This window comes from Hemibagrus wyckioides, linkage group LG18, assembly GCF_019097595.1.
Source record: "Hemibagrus wyckioides isolate EC202008001 linkage group LG18, SWU_Hwy_1.0, whole genome shotgun sequence".
NCBI lineage: Eukaryota > Metazoa > Chordata > Actinopteri > Siluriformes > Bagridae > Hemibagrus > Hemibagrus wyckioides.
This window is the reverse complement of record NC_080727.1, coordinates 13,437,658-13,454,758: the sequence shown is the minus strand read 5'-3', so window position 1 is coordinate 13,454,758 and position 17,101 is coordinate 13,437,658. Positions and strand designations below refer to the sequence as shown.

General features: G+C 41.7%; 1 protein-coding gene across 1 annotated transcript; it reads left to right on the top strand.

Annotated features, from left to right (window-relative positions):
• Nucleotides 1-373: 373 nt before the first annotated feature.
• Nucleotides 374-16,762, top strand: fgf10a (fibroblast growth factor 10a). Its single transcript, XM_058416515.1, has 3 exons — nucleotides 374-1,431; nucleotides 14,701-14,804; nucleotides 15,846-16,762. The coding sequence occupies exons 1-3, from the start codon at nucleotides 1,116-1,118 to the stop codon at nucleotides 16,038-16,040; spliced, it is 615 nt and encodes a 204-aa protein (XP_058272498.1). The 5' UTR covers nucleotides 374-1,115; the 3' UTR covers nucleotides 16,041-16,762.
• The last annotated feature ends 339 nt before the right edge of the window (nucleotides 16,763-17,101 follow it).

Genomic DNA, 17,101 nt, shown 5'->3' with positions numbered 1-17,101 from the left:
CAGAGAGGCCACGGCTCACATGCAGCTCGAGTGAAGGTGTGTCATCGATTTTTAAAAGGGAGGAACAGGATTGCTGGTGAGGACCAGGAAAGAAGGGGTGGTGAGTAAATGAGGGGAAAAGTTCCAGGTGTCTCTGATAAGGCTCACATGGCCAGAGGGATCTGGAGGAAAAGTTTGAGAGAGAGAGAGACAGAGAGAGAGAGAGAGAGAGAGAGAGAGAAACCTGGCTGTTCTGCACCGGGCAACTTGGGGCTCACAACTTAAAAGGGAGGGAGCCGTGTGGGAGGGGCTATGAGAAAAAGAGAGAGAGCGGGAGAGAGAGAGAGCGGGAGAGAGAGAGAGAGAGAGAGAGAGAGAGAGTGCACAAGACAGCAACTGGAAGAAAGAAAGCGAGACAGATAGGAGAAGGGCGGAAAAAAAAATCATTCTGACACACACCCACCCACACACACACACACACACACACACAAATCTTCAAAGCCGAGGGCTTTTCATAGACTGCCTATTAGCTAAAAAGATTACATATGGGCCCTGCTCTGAATAAATAAGGTGAGAAGAGTGGCAGAGCTCAGTCACTTCAGAGGGAGAGATCCATCCCGCTTCACCTCAGGACCCACAACTTCAACTTCGGTAAAGAACAGGACACACAGGAGGGACTCTACACACCGACGAGAGGAAAGGAGTGGAAGAGGAACGTTCTCGTCTCTCTCACTGCTCACACAGACTCACTTCCAGAAGGACCAGGGATTACGCAAGTTTTGGATTCTCCCATCTTCTGTCTAAAAAACAGACCTGCAATTCCTGATTCAAATTCAATTTGGACATTTTTTTTTCCTCTCCAAAGGACATTTTTATTCTCCCTGACTTTTTAAAAGTTGACTGGAGCTCTTTGACGGGCACCGTGGGTCCGTCTCCAAGGCCAAGAGGGTGAGTGAACCAAGTTATGGATGTTGACACCTTCCTTTCGGACGCGAAGGGAACCAGGTCCAGAGTAGGAATTGACATTTACGGTGAACGCTCGGGGCTCTGCCCCCTGGCCTCTTCCCTTCTTCCAGGCAGCTCTCCAGCATGTACCTTTCTGTGAGGCTCTTCCCAGTCCTCCACCCTCCAGTACAATGTGCACATGGGAAGTGACTAAGAGTGCCGCAGCCTGGGTTCGTGTGTCCTACCTGTCCTCGCTGCTGCTGCTGCTCGTGCTCGCGTTCTCGGCTCTGCCTGTGGCGTGCCACGATGCCCGCAGGGCGGCACGTACCTCCAGGGTGGCCAACAACTCATCCTCGACCGCGGTGGTGGTGGGCCGGCATGTCCGCAGCTACAGCCACCTCACAGGAGATGTGCGCCGCAGGAAGCTCTTCTCCTACCAGAAGTTTTTTCTCAGGATTGATAAGAACGGCACTGTCAATGGCACCAAGTCCAAGGATGATCCGTTCAGTGAGTAGACTTTCTTCTTTTTTCTCATGCTTTCTCCTTTTTTTTTCTCCTTTTCCCTTAACATGTGGGACCTATAGAGGCAAAATGTTTCCCAGGATATAGTTCAGTTTATTCCTCCCAGCCTTTGATATTTGTCCACAGATAATAAGAACCTTACCTGAGTTTGCGGTGGCAGCAGTTACCACGTTGTTTGGAGATTCAGCTTTGCGTGTAAAACAGAAACATTTTCCCTCAGGTTTTTTTTTTTTTTGTTCCTCAGCGTAGATTTATTCATAGCAGAATTTCTGGAAGCAATTAGACATAACAAGGGACCCCCCTTTTTTGTAGCAAAACTCATCAATTTAAATTCGTCACAAAACTGGCACCATATTTATATTATCATTAAACCTTGCAGAGCTCTAAACTTCACTTGGAAGTAAAGTGGCTTGCATTTTAGTAATCTAATCTGTGCTAATCTAATGATCAGGTCATGTTGTTTTAGTTTTAATCCCCGCTGAATGGAAATGATGCTCTGTCCTGTTGCTGTTATATTTGAGTTAAAATACTCCATCAGTCTCCATGTTAAGTTTACTGTTAGGCTTAAACCCAGGCTTCCGAATTACGGCCAAACACCTGGCGAGCACACCTCAAACCCACCCTGTACACTTTTCCGTTGCTGTGCTGCGTGTACATTGGTCCTAATAAAAAAAGGCTTTGCCATATGGGGCCCATGTGCGTGAGTTTTTTATTACAGATGGAGAGTGCTGGAACCCTGTGAGACATGGCTGCGGGTAGTTCAATTAGCTGAGCCACCTCTTAAATGTGTCGCGGTAAAGGGCATCTGAACGAAGCGGCGAGGCAAGTCGAAACCCGATCAAGCGTTTATTCCATTAAGGTGATTTTTGACAGTAAAATGACAATAAAATGAACTAAATGACCCGGTTTAGCCTCATATCACCTATAGAGGGGGAAAGTCTTCTCTTCGTTAGATGCTCCGTGCCAACTGCTTACCACATGTGAATATAACGCGGTTGTGATTAGCTCCCACAGTGAGCTCAAGGCACAAACCATGCTGGTAAATGTTCCAGCCAGATGCACGAGGGGTTTCAGTGTGGATTCGCATCTTGTCTCGGTTGCCGTCACAGCAGAAGTATGGAGACAGCCTCCGGGGATGCAAAGAAATGTTTCTTCCAAACAGATTCAGACGTTAAGCTTAGGATGCTGTGGATGTCCATGAGGTAGTAAGCAGCACTGTCTACGAAGCGTAAGCGTGCGGCTTTTGCGGTTTGTTTATTCTGTAATCAGAACCCATCCTTGCTGTCTGTAACAAGCCTGTAAAACCGTCTCGCCTGGAATGTCTTTGCAGCAAGGTTTTTGCCTAACCCTAGTCAGAGCTGGGGACATTTTTAAACTTTCCCCTGTATGTGGTACTAATATTTCTTAATATGCAAATACCAGAATGCGTACACATACATCTGTGTGGAGCGGCATCACATTAGTGATCACCTCAGGCCAGGTTACCATCCTGAGTGTTTGAACATCATCAGTTGGCTAATTAAGTAATTGAGGCTCATTAGTTTGATTTGGCATGACCCTGAAATTATATAACGTTAAGAGGGACACCGACCTCAGTTCTAAAGTCGATGGACGGATCAAATGTCCTTGGCATCAAATTTCCAAATATTCTGTTTAGGAATAGTTAATTTTGATTCTTTCTTCTGTGCTCGGTTTGAGTAGAAGTATAAATCACAGGTGGAGATGCTGTATGGGAGATTGCTTTCAGTGTAATGTGCTTATAAGAAGTCAATTATAAACATAATATATATATATTTATTTACAATATATATATATATATATATATATTTATATACAATATATATATATATATATATATATATATATATATATATATATATATATATATATATATATATATATATATAAAGAGACAGAGAGATTAATGAGATATCGCAATGAGACATGTAATATATGCCATGATCGTGTTTCAATTTGGAGAAACATTTACAGAAAGCCTAAGTGTGATGAAGCGTCCCTCTTTTCCAGACTGAGAGAGACTCTTTGTCAGGACAGAGCGCTGAGCCAGTCTTCAGCCGACTTTAGTTCTAAAGTCCCGCTCTCCACAAAAGAACTATGTGCGGCTTGTAATCCAATCCCGGCCATATTGTTTGATTTCCCCCTTTCAGAATCCATTTGCTCAGTATCACTTTGTCACATTGTTGTTTTGAAACTTGCAATCTCCCACAAGACATTTTTTTTTTCTTTAACACGGCCCCTGATTCTGGTGCTGGTGCCGCTGGAAGTCCGAGCTGTCCTTGGCATATTGAGCCCAGTGGAAAACAACAGTCTCACTGTGATGCATTTTTGGCGTGAGAAAGCAGATTCGGCCGAACATACTGCCCAGACTTTCTCTTCCCTTCTTCATCTTAGGGATGGCTCTCTGTTTGTTTTGTTCTGTTAGCAGCGAACCTGATCCAGGATCTTAACCATGCAGTTCTTTAGGGGGGAGAAAAAATGTCGCTTTTTAAGTCCAAATCCGGGGCGGGAGGAAACTCTTAATGAGCATCATTAGGCTTTGACATGTTTGACTGAGCATATTTAGCAGTTTAGGGTTCAACTACTGGTTGTGGGGTCTAGAGTGCAGGGGTCTATCCAATCATCATGTCAGCTTGTGGGCTGGACATCAAACAGAGGTCAATGTGGTGGTCATTTCCCCCATTTCCACCCCCTGTGCTTGGTCCATTTAGAGCTGGTTGAATCTAATAGAGCTCAATTAGGAATCAAGATGGTGCCAGCTGCAAGAAGGCGAATCCAGGCCAAAATTAATTGAGTGCTAGTGGCATTCTTGGACGGTTAAGAGGCATAACACCTCATCTGTCAGCTCATGTTTTTACTCTACACACATTTCTAACCTTGCGGATGGGGTTGTTAGCATAATGGATGTCCATTTGCAAAGGATACAAGCCACTGCACTGCTAGTTTTGGAAACAGATCAGGAGCAAGAGACACTACCATTTAGCTTGCTGTAAACCGTGCTGGCGGTGACCTGAGCTGGAACGGGAGGCTGCTGAGATATTAAACGCATCATGTGTAGTTAACAAGGTTTCTCAGCAGGGAGCGAGATTGTCAAACTGCTGCTAGTGTATGTACAGGTCAGCCAACGGCGTATGAAGAGAAGACAGAAAGCTCTTAGCATGCGCCGGTCATCATGACATCATGCCGCACGTGCACGGCTTTCAGAGAAATATGACTAATAAAAATATGACTTAGGGGATGCAAATGGATGTGCAAAAAAGAAAAAAAAATACAAAGTTGGTACGTCATTAATTTTTGTTTGACCTTGTGGAGTTCCATAAATAATTGAGCTCACTTTTACTAGACAGTTTAAGAACACAAACAAGACTGCTGACCCCAAAAAATTCAAGTTTAACAAGTTTATACATAACCACAACATTATGCCTTCAGGAGGTGCAGATTAGCAGTGATGTTTCATAAACCACTTTTTTTCATCCACTATTCAAACATCAAGTTCTGCCCAAACCCTTTATTCTTATCATTCAGCAGCTACATAGAACCCAATGCAAATTGTTTACTGCATTATAGCTAAATGTGCTTCTTGACATGTCAGTTGGTAGCTTCTCAAAATATTTGAAAGCTTACCACATAAACATGCAGTCACAACTCAATCATTGCCACCTCTTTCCATCTCCTCTCAGTTTAATGCCTTGTTTTTACCCTATTGAAAGTTCACAGCAGAGGTATGGGAGACCAGATGTATGCCTAACCTTTGACCCCATAACTTAAAGAAAACGGCTGTTTGTAGCATGGCTTGTGCTGGGGAGGAACAGCTCTGTCTCTGTTTACTTTACACAACTGACCATTAGCCCGCAGACAGCTGTGGAACTGCCAGATTTTCCAAACTACTTATTCCGACTCCAATTTTTTATAATGCGCTGCTTCTTTTGTGGTCAAATATCATTTGAGTTGAAGATGGAAAAGTGGAATGTGTTTCATTGTGTGGTTTCTGTTGATTTAGAAGTTACACGAGACACTGAGGAGTCATATTTTACACCCACCCCATTTCCTTCTCCCAATTAGTTATCAATGCCAATCATAGAACCACAGAGATGCTGTCAGGATGACTGAACATCTTATTTTTCAATCATTAAGCGTAAAGTGAACTGGACCGGCATAAATCCAATTAACCATGTCATAGTCTCTGGTCAGAATGAAGTGTCTTAATAACTGCTGGGTCCATAATGGAAAGTGACCTTCTTTGTTGCTGTGCAGTAAGAGTCAATTCATGCAGCAGATGATTATAAAGGAGAAAAACAGATGAAGTAGTACACTGTTATGCTTAATAAGATTATATAAGAAGAAAAGAAAATCTAATAACAATAAAATGATCCCTGGAGGTGGTAAGTACTAAAGTTTTATTCATTTTTTTATTATCTGATTGACCTTCTTATCATGCAAAAGCATAAATTGGTCATCTGTGAATCATGTTTTTGTGCATATTCCCACCAAATCCAATCCAATTTCAGATTTGCACGCTTTTCTCAGGAGAATGTGGATGGATATCGCGGCTCAGCGAGCATGCTTTTTTGCGAGGTGCACCGCACGCATGCCTTTCTAGCTGTGAATGGGGTGAACTTTTTCCCAGGCACGTCTTTACATCATCACCAGAGTGAATTCCTGTGCAGAGTGTGGTTGGACAGATGGTGGTGGTGGTGGTGGTGGTGTTAGGGGGGAGAGGGGGTATAATGGAAGCATCAAAGGTAGCGATGTAAGACCGGTGATGTGACCATGGTTGGCCGGCCCGGATTTTAAAGAAGCAAGCAGGAATGCTGGCTAATTATACATTGTGTGAACAAAAGGCATGGAGTCTGGGTAGTGGGAGGGAGCTTATCCTAAGGCAACTGGTAGCTGGAGCAGAAGTCCTGGGTTTTATCTGTCACAGATCCTATATCCTGCTCATGCTCACCCCCAAATATTTAAAGCAAGAGGCTGCTAATGCAACAGGTTCCCATCTCTCCACTCTGCGTCTGCACTGGTGCCTTCTCTGACATTTAACAGTCTGTCACTGGAGTCCATTTGCCACCACTGAAGCACGTGTGTGTATGTGTGAGAGAGTGTATGTATTCACATTATGAAAGGTGGCTTTTCGTTAGTGTTAAAACCATCTGTGGCATAGAAATGGAGTAGAATTAGCTGAGATAAAAGCTCTCTTTTCAGGATAAAAACCCTGATTGGTAAAGAGAGTACTGCTGAATTTTCTATAACAGTAGCTCAAAAATTTCTATTCATGTACTCATTCTAATACATTAGGCTCATTCACATGTAGGATTTTAAAATATGTGTGTAATCACTGAAATGGTGACTTTTCTGTAAGGAGATTATTTATGGTCTTCTGTGTCAGCGCTTTGGAATAGTCAGAGGGAAAAGCTGAAGGAAATTTACAGGTTTTGGTTTCATGCTAACGCTACTGTGTATTTTTTGGCTTTTTCAGCTCTGTACAGCTGCGGTAATGTAAGTGATAAGAGGAAGTAACTCGTTTCATAGACGTCCCACAACAGTAACTGTAACTGAAAGCATGAGGTTTCATTCAGAATCGAGAAATCAACAAAGTAGAAGTAGTAAGGTTTAACTGATATCATTGCTTCGTGACGATACGACAAATATTGTGTGTTATTATCCATCTTTGCATGTCTCTCGGTTCTCTGAGGTTCCTGTACTGGTGTGTTACAGGATTCTTTCATTGATTTAACCGCTGCACATGGATGTACAGAAAATACAGGAATCTTTCAATGATTAAAAATCAACCTTTTCCTAATATCAAAAGTTAATGTAGAAATACACAGAAATATAATATATAGTAGATCTACATGTGCCAAAGGCTTTTCTTTTTCTTTCTTAAAGGAACCTTAAGGCCTTGTTATCAGTTTGTTTATCAGTCTCCATATGGCTGCTCTCAAACAGAGACAGATGAACAGGTTTATAGGGAAAAGAAGACATGCACTTTGTAAAAAAAAAAAAAAAAAAAAACATTTTGTTTTTGCTGCCTTCATGTGAGTCACCCCATAATGCAATTCGGTCCACTTAACAAACATCTAAACCGTGCAAGAGTCGAATTTTCAGTCCCGATATAATATGTTAAAACTTGAACAGCATATTATTTGATGCTAAAAAAGACAGTTCCACATTCAAACCGTACACAACTAAGGATGGTGTTGCATTAAATGATGGAGGTTTCCAGCATGTTGTGAAATTCTCAAGTGTGTTTCATCGAGATCGCAAGATCTTGGCAAAGGCAGATACGTGGAGTATGAAGCGATAACGAAAGACACGTGAAGGCTGATGTTATGACCTTTCAGCAGATTTCCATTCTTCAGATGATAAATTGTTGGATGGGAGGGAAATCCATATAGTGAATTCTGGAGCAAAGTGATGAATCATAGAGTTTAACAGGAAGACAAATCTTCCAAATGCCCCCTTCAAGAGAGTTACAGTTTTTAGAACATGTACAACATGTACAGCTGAGAGGTTATATCAATGCCCTTGTTTAAATAAAGCATTTATTATTATTATTATTATTATTATTATTATTATTATTATTATAAATCATTCAAGTCTTTTTCAGTAAAAGGAGAAACAGGAATAATTGTTGGAATGGGGAAGATGTTTATTTATCATTTATAGAATGAGTCTCCAGTGTCAGCACTGTGTAACAGTCAGAGGTAAAGTGTTTACATTATCTGGCATGGGAAAGTCTTCAGGATAGAGGAGTCAGTACTCTGCTGTGTTTCTGCCTTATTAACTTCAAGAGAGAGACAGAGAGAAGATGACGTGAGGAAACGATGCTTCAAAGCGGTTACAACGTACGTGATAACTTCCACTGCATTAAAAGTAAGAGGTAAAAACCACTTGGAGAAGTGTTGTTACAGAGGTTAGTGTAGCTCTGCTTCATTGCACCTTTCCATTGTTGATTACTGTAACAAATGAAAACGCTTAAATTGAAAACCTTGAACAAATTTGCTTCAGTCATAATTTCGAAAATTTACCATGGAACAAATCCTTTACATTTGCAGTAAATTGGTGCAGAATCATGTATTTGACTGGACAATAATATACAGTTTCATAGTTCTGCTTTAAGGCGGCACAGTGGCACTGCAGGACCTGCAGATCCAGGACCTTGGGCTTCATCATGAGATGAGTGGAGTTTCTCATGCTCTTCCCTTGTTTTTGTGTACATTTCCTACCCTAGAAAAAAATTCCATTATGTGTGGAAATGTGTGTGTGTGTATTTAATCATTTATCTTAGCTACCTATTTCATATCTTTTATCATTCACCCACAGAAAAAAAGGGTTCTTTGATTGTTACTGGTTCTAGTTTCCTAAAGGGACCTTTTACAATAGAGATATCCTCCATTGTAGAGTTTTATGAATTTTTTTAAAGGAAACAAGCCTGCAGGGTGTAATAATAGAAGGCTATATTTGTTAAATATTGTCATTTTGTTCATACTGTGGTGAGAAATCCTGGGATTTGTATGAATTATAGTCCACACACTGAATTAATAACACACTGTGCTCTCAGAAGTCCCCTAAGGAGGTTGGTAGACATAGCACCAAACAAAAGTTTGAGTTATTTCTAACACAGAGAAAAAAATACTTTTGGCTGCTACCTCCGCCAATATTTTTCTCATTATTCTCAGTTATGGATAATGAATTGTACAATTGGTAGAACTGAGGTTGGCTGTGAGAGCAATGCTGTTTAAACAACATGCGAGGCCACATGGCCACGGGAGGGAGGTCATAACGAGAGAGCGGAGCATTCGGCCCAGCACTCAGCTCCAGGAGCCGTGGGGGTCTGTAGTGGCCAGATCAAAGGTGCAGGCTGGTGTCATCAGGAGCCAACGCGGGGTCAGCAGCAACGACCGCTTTTAATGGGGACCCTGTTTCCTTTATGGTCTGGGAACCAGGGGGCTAATTGATAAGACATGTCTGTCATAGGAGCTGCAGTTCAGACTTCCCAGGACAATTAAGCATTCTGACATGGATATATGCCCTGGCTTGCTAAGGGTGTTGAGAAGAAAAGACAAAACAAGAAGAAAAGAAGGAAAGAAAGAAAGAAAGAAAGACAGAAAGAAAGAAAGAAAGAAAGAAAGAAAGAAAGAAAGAAAGAAAGAAAGAAAGAAAGAAAGAAAATTTCACAAATTCAGTGACAAACACATCAGAACACTGGTGAGTCTGCGGGCCTCTTCAGCTTTCCCATGGGCCTCATGCGCTCGGCTACAAAACACAAAGAATTTTTTTTTGTAATCATCCCAAGATGCGATAACGTGTTTTTCTGTCACTCTGCCAAGCGAGCGTAGACAGGCATCGAGCATGAGGGTGACCACCTACAGAGCACAGGGCAGAAGCCAGGTCTGCTTAAAACCTGAAGCACAAAAACACATCAGGAACAAGATCAGAACTGGACCGAAACTATAAAAACGCATACACAGACACACACGTGTGTGTTTAAGACACGTGGCCAGGGAGCTGAACTTTACACAGCGAGCTTGTTAGAAGCTGAGATGCTTTTAAGCCGCTGTAATCCGAGCTCTACGAGGGGTTTAAACCAAGGATAGCAGAGGGATTAAGTTGCACCATAAGAAACTTCTCACACTTTTTTTTCAGCAGATGCTGTGAATGACACCACCATTATAAGCCTTGTTAGAATACAGGACCAGCACCTGATAGAAATATTATAAATATCTCACTTTGCCAAGAGAACAGTTTGAACAGTTTTGTGTGCATTAACACGTCCTGGTGTCTGCTGCATTGTAGGGGGTCCGGTCTTTTTTTTTTTTAACAAATTTGCCACATAAAAACTTTACATGCACACACACACACACAGGTGTGTTTTAGCTAACGTCCAAAAAATGTTGATTAGATAAATGTAGCCTAGTTCCAGATTGCATTTTTCTATGCTCTACTATGCTTTACAGTAAGTAATTGGCATCAGAGAGAGAGAGACAGAGAGACAAACAGACAGACAAGCAGGCAAAGATACAAACACATGGAGACAAAGAGACAGACAGGGACAGAAATGCAGAGAGACTGACAGGCAGGCAGTGACAAATAAAGACAGACACAGATACAAACACAGACAGACAGACAGAGAGAAAAAGAGGCAGACACAGATATAAACACAGACAGACAGACAGACAGAGAGAAAAAGAGGCAGACACAGATACAAACACAGACAGGCAGACGGAGAGAAAAAGAGGCAGACACAGATACAAACACAGAGAGACAGACAGGCAGACAGAGAGAGAAAGAGGCAGACACAGATATAAACACAGACAGGCAGACAGAGAGAGAAAGAGGCAGACAGATACAAACACAGACAGGCAGACAGAGAGAGAAAGAGGCAGACACAGATACAAACACAGACAGGCAGACAGAGAGAGAAAGAGGCACACACAGATACAAACACAGACAGGCAGACAGAGAGAGAAAGAGGCAGACACAGATACAAACACAGACAGGCAGACAGAGAGAGAAAGAGGCACACACAGATACAAACACAGACAGGCAGACAGAGAGAGAAAGAGGCAGACAGATACAAACACAGACAGACAGACAGAGAGAGAAAGAGGCAGACACAGATACAAACACAGACAGGCAGACAGAGAGAGAAAGAGGCAGACAGATACAAACACAGACAGGCAGACAGAGAGAGAAAGAGGCAGACACAGATACAAACACAGACAGGCAGACAGAGAGAGAAAGAGGCACACACAGATACAAACACAGACAGGCAGACAGAGAGAGAAAGAGGCAGACACAGATACAAACACAGACAGGCAGACAGAGAGAGAAAGAGGCACACACAGATACAAACACAGACAGGCAGACAGAGAGAGAAAGAGGCAGACAGATACAAACACAGACAGACAGACAGAGAGAGAAAGAGGCAGACACAGATACAAACACAGACAGGCAGACAGAGAGAGAAAGAGGCACACACAGATACAAACACAGACAGGCAGACAGAGAGAGAAAGAGGCAGACACAGATACAAACACAGACAGGCAGACAGAGAGAGAAAGAGGCACACACAGATACAAACACAGACAGGCAGACAGAGAGAGAAAGAGGCAGACACAGATACAAACACAGACAGGCAGACAGAGAGAGAAAGAGGCAGACACAGATACAAACACAGACAGACAGACAGACAAAAAGGCAGGCAGGCAAAGATTGACAGACAGATACAAACACAGACTGACAGGCAGACAGAGAAACAGGCACAGATACAAACACAGTGAGACAGAGATACAGACAGACAGACAGGCCTTAAGCCAAACCATAAATATAATCAGTTAACCAAGATTGGAGTAATGGAAATCTTACCCAAAATCATATATATCAATACACACCCAAATGTTCATATATATTCACCATCATCCAGTTCCAGTTCCGGTGTTCAGCTACACTGCAGTTGAGTGTATGTTGATAGATGACAAGAAGTCCCCACTGTGTCCTAAACCACATCAGCACGTCTGTGTGGCATCCCTGATAAACCGGACATGGCCTGAGCTGCAGATTTACACAAAAGGTTTTTGGTTCATGCAGATATCCATTATTCCAAACATTTTTGACCAAAACAGTGTCCATTTGATTTTGTTTTCCTTTCAGTGTCCAGGTGAAGATCTAAAGGGACAAATACTTTTTTCTTTTCGTTTACATTCTTGCACCTTTTGTTGTTGCTCTTCTTTTCAACTTGTGGGTGCAGGCAGATGAAAAGCTTGTGGTGATTAGCGAATGGGCTGTAAAAGAAATTGTGCTTTTTGATCTAATGGACCACATCAAACAGCTGGATGAAGGAACGGATGGTACAGGTGCGACTGTGCTCCAACATCCTCAGTAGCTCGTATTTTGACATTTCACTTTGACACATCCTCAAGTGAAGGAGTAGGATATGAGTATGCTGGATGTGTAACATCCCTCAGAGCCTGTGTGTGTGTGTGTGTGTTTGTGTTTATACACTACACCTTTACGCTGATTCTGATACCTACACGTTGCTCTGTCCAGCTTCATGCACAACTCGAGTCCATGCTGTCACTCTTTGATCAGAGGATTATTCCACTCTAATCCCAGCACCTCTGTCATCTATGCTCTGTTCTTCCTCTTTCATTCTGTCACTCTTTCTCTCTCTCTCTCTCTCTCTCTCTCTCTTGCTGGTAAACCTGAGGCAAGGGAGGACAGAAGAGAAGCTCACTAGATTCTCTTACATCTCCCTTCAGATGGCTGCAACCTGACTCTGTATGGAAGGACAACTCTCAGATCCCAACTAATCCTTCTGTTGTGTCCTCGCTAGTGCAGGTGTGGCTTAAAGGAATGGTCAGGAGGAACTGGAAAAGAGACGTCTATCTCATTTTTTTAGCTAATAAAAAAAGATACATCATATTTTGTATGTACCTAGGTGTGTGTGTGTGTGTGTGTGTGTGTGTGTGAAAGAGAGAGAGAGAGGCATCTCATATAGAGTCAATTCTCCCACCCAGTGTTTCTGGACCCTCTCTGGACCCTCCACAAATCCAAGATAAAACAGTTCCTAAAGATGAATAAATAAACATTACATTTTTATCCATTTACCATAACACATAAAAGTAACATAAGTTCATGTACATTATAACAGCTGTAAGCAGTCACAACCTCACCAACCTCTGTTTTTTCTCTCTCTTGAAAAGCATAAGCTCCTCTACCCAATCCTAAAGACTTATCCAGGTTGGAAAACTAAAAGTTACCTCTGACAAAGCTCTGACACTGGAGACTCCTTCCATAAATGCTAAACGTCACCACATTAACAGTTATACACATTTCAAGCATCCACAATACCGGTCCCTGTGAATGAGCTGTTACCATGACGACGCATTCACATAAACATGTGATTTGTCTGTCGTTACGGAAAATAAATCATCAGCTTCTGACCAATAAGATCGGAGGATTCACCAGTGCAGTGATTTTTGTATTTACACAGTCAAGATCAAAGCAGAACTTTATTAATCATCCTCATCAATTCTCTAGATGAATATTCAATTCCTTTTGTCCACAAGTTTCCAGTATTTTGAGCAGTTCAGGTCATGTTTTTAGATGACAGGAAGCCCAATTGTGTCCTAAACCACAGTGCCACAGCAGTACATCCATGTGACATCACTGAAGAACTGGATGTGGTTTGAGGCGATTGTTCTCCTCAGGTACCAGTTTTAGGTTTCGACCAACCTTTGTTCAAGCCTCGCTCATGTTTTTTTCATTTTTTTTTTTGTTTGGAAAACATTCTTGCAAAGTTTTATTTGTCAGAGCATTAACGCTAACCTTTCCAGGGTGTTCGTTCTTGCCTGGGAATGTTGGGAATGAAGCAGGAGCTTGATTTTTGTAACATTATACCCTTCCTACAACCTGATGACTGTTCTGATGAAGGTCCCGATGAGCTGGATTACCACAATTTGGATCATAGCATTTTGGTTTTCTTGTGGGGAGTTGGTGGGGTGGGGGAGGGGGTAATCATGGTGGTTTTGGATCTTGGTCTTACAAAAAAAAATGAAAACTAAAAAAAAATGAAAGAGCGAAGGAGTTTCCTCTTTTCGGGCACTGGGGTTAAGGTTAGGGTTAGATTTGGAGGTAGCATCACATGACATTTATTAGCTGCGTTAATGAGCAAGTCAGTGAAAGAATGCCACAATAAGAATGTGTGTGTGTGTATGTGTGTGTGTGTGTGTGTGTGTGTGTATGTTTATACCCTGGTGAGGCTTGATGCTTGAAAGCAAAGGGGACAGATTGAGGTGAACCTGACAAAAAGTGTGTTTTTGTGTGTGTAACACTTTTGTTGTGCATACAAATGAATATTTGTAATTTTATCATATCTTCTATGGTAAATGTTTCTATTTAATCTATTTAATTAGAAAACGTGGAAAAACAGCTTACAGAGAGAAGCATGGCCTGTACAGGATGGGCGCTTCCGAAATTGCATACTTGTGCACTATTCTACATCCTGTTGTAGTGTAAATAGTGTGAATAGTGTGATCATACTGAAAATTCCAACAAGAAGTACACTTCAAATACCTGGATGATGCACTTATTTAGCTGAAAAAAAACAGGAAGGGGATGGGGGTGTTACCAGCACTGACGCTGAATGGGAAACAATTTTCAAGATGTCCATCAGCACCTTTAATGGCGTTTGTTTCACACTAATTGACAAGTCTGTTTGTGTTTGTTTGTTTGCAGGTATACTCGAAATCAAGTCTGTGGATGTTGGCATTGTGGCAATTAAAGGCCTCAATAGCAACTACTACCTTGCAATCAACAAGAAAGGGGTGGTGTATGGAGCGGTAAGTTCTATTAAATTCATTCATCCAATCAAAACACACACGCCATCACTGCTAGCCTTTATGTTCATTTCCTTTCATTTTTTTTGGCTGACATTAACATTACCTATCCAGCAGAAGCTATGTGAAATTAAGGACCAAACCATGATCCCTAGCAACAGATTCTCACATACTGACTAGAATACTGGTGAGATTAGCCTAACTTTTGTTGGTGTCATATGATAAGGTTTATGACCTCAAATTTACCTCAGATTTTTACCTTTAAGCAAATCAGGACTACTGTAAAATAAAATTTGTTTTTGAGATTTGTTTACACCTATCCCCTGAAATTAGCTCCGAAACAGATAACAACTCGCATAAAAACGACCCCGAATTCAGTTTTACTGCACAGCTGTGTTTAACATCAGCATCAGCAACAGTTCTTATTCAGCAGCTCTGTAAAAAATCAGCGAGGATGAAGGTTCTTTGATGTCGCCTGAGCCCACGCTCTATTTCTTGTGTCTGAAGACCCTTAAAAAGCCTCGGGTCCTTTTAAAGGACAGTTCCACTCCGATGCCTGTAAATAATCCCCTAGCTAAAAAAAGAGTTCTGTCATCTTTGGGAAAGTAAGCCGAGAAGCCCCCTCTTCCTTACACAGCCATCTCTTACCGCAAAACACTGCACCGTGCTCATAGCGCTGCTCCATTCACCATCCCGCAACACTATCCAGAGCTCTGCCTTTGTCCCTCGCCCCCTCCGGCTCCGCCGGAACCCGTTCAGCTGCTCTCACGAATTGCAAATGTTACCTGAAACAAGAAAAAAATTCTAGCAACATAACAAGAAATAACACAAATTTGTAACATAATACACCCCCTTAACGGATGCTTATTTTTGCAAAAGGGATATCAAATACTGACATCTACAAAATACTACTTCAAGTATTAAATTAATAATAAATAAATAAATACATATATGCCTTTTATATATAGGTTCATGTATGTTCTGCTGACATGCATTTTCACAAAAAATAGTGACCTCAAATCTCGTTTCTTTTCCGTTTTCCAGAAGGAGTTCGGCACTGACTGCAAGCTGATAGAGCGGATCGAGGAGAACCGGTACAACACGTACGCCTCGGCAGAGTGGAAGAACAAGAAGAAGCACATGTTCGTGGGTCTGAGCGCCAACGGCAAGCCAATGAGGGCCAAGAAGACGCGGAGAAAAAACACAGCCACGCACTTCCTGCCCATTCCCATCCCATAGGGCCTGTACACGGGACGCGTTCACTGCACTGAGAAAACACTTGGAACTTTTTTCTACAGTATAAAGAGATGTCTTCGGAAGGACAGCACTATGTATAGTAACTGAGCTGAACTCTTTGCTGATATATATATATGAATATCTATAAATATATAAATTATTGGCGCCTGAAATAATATGAGTCACCGAAATCCTTTGACAATATGACGGGCCAGAAAGGATAAAAGGACAGCAAGGCAAGGCCACGCCCCCTTCCCGCCTTCCTGAACGGCCTACAGAGACGTTTCACAGAGCGTATCACGTGTATTGTGTATTTGTACGTGTGAGTGTGTGCGTGTGACCGTCGGACACAGTTATTTATGCTATACTAACTCGTATAGTATGCTATACTGACTTTCCTTCATGGACTCGCTGTGTGCTCTGTCCGCAAACACGTACAGGAGAGGAGTTGAGACGGATGGACGGCGTTCAAACCGCTGGACTTAGCCAAGCATAGCATAAAACAACTCTAACAAAATCCTTATTAACATGCAAAGCCACTGTATTTGATAGCTCCATTCTTTACCTGACTGCTTTGGAATAAATTATTTATTTTATGTAATATTTAAAGGGATACAAAGACAAAAAAATATGAAATGGACATTTTTTATCATTTATGCCTCCTCTTTTAAAAGCTATTCTATCGGTAAAACATGAATGAATAAATAAATAAAGAAAGAAATAAAGAAAGATATAAAGAAAGAACTGTCTGTTTACTGCAGAGTTTGTGTTCGTTGTGTCTGAATAAGGTCTAAGTATACTTTTATTAAAGTATAGGAGCAGTTTTCTGTGAAATAAAGCCAAGGCAATTGTGATGTGTTAAGTTTGCTTCTTTAGTTTGACATCAAAGCGACGGGGTTAATGTCACTAACAGCTAATGGAAAAAACACAGGTTTAGCATGGTGTATTAAATGCGCTTGTGTTAATCATCACACAAACAGCTTTGTGGAGATGTTCAGCATCTCAGATTGCCTTGCTGATGTGCAGAATGACACACGGTTAACTAAAAACAGTCCCTGGCTCCT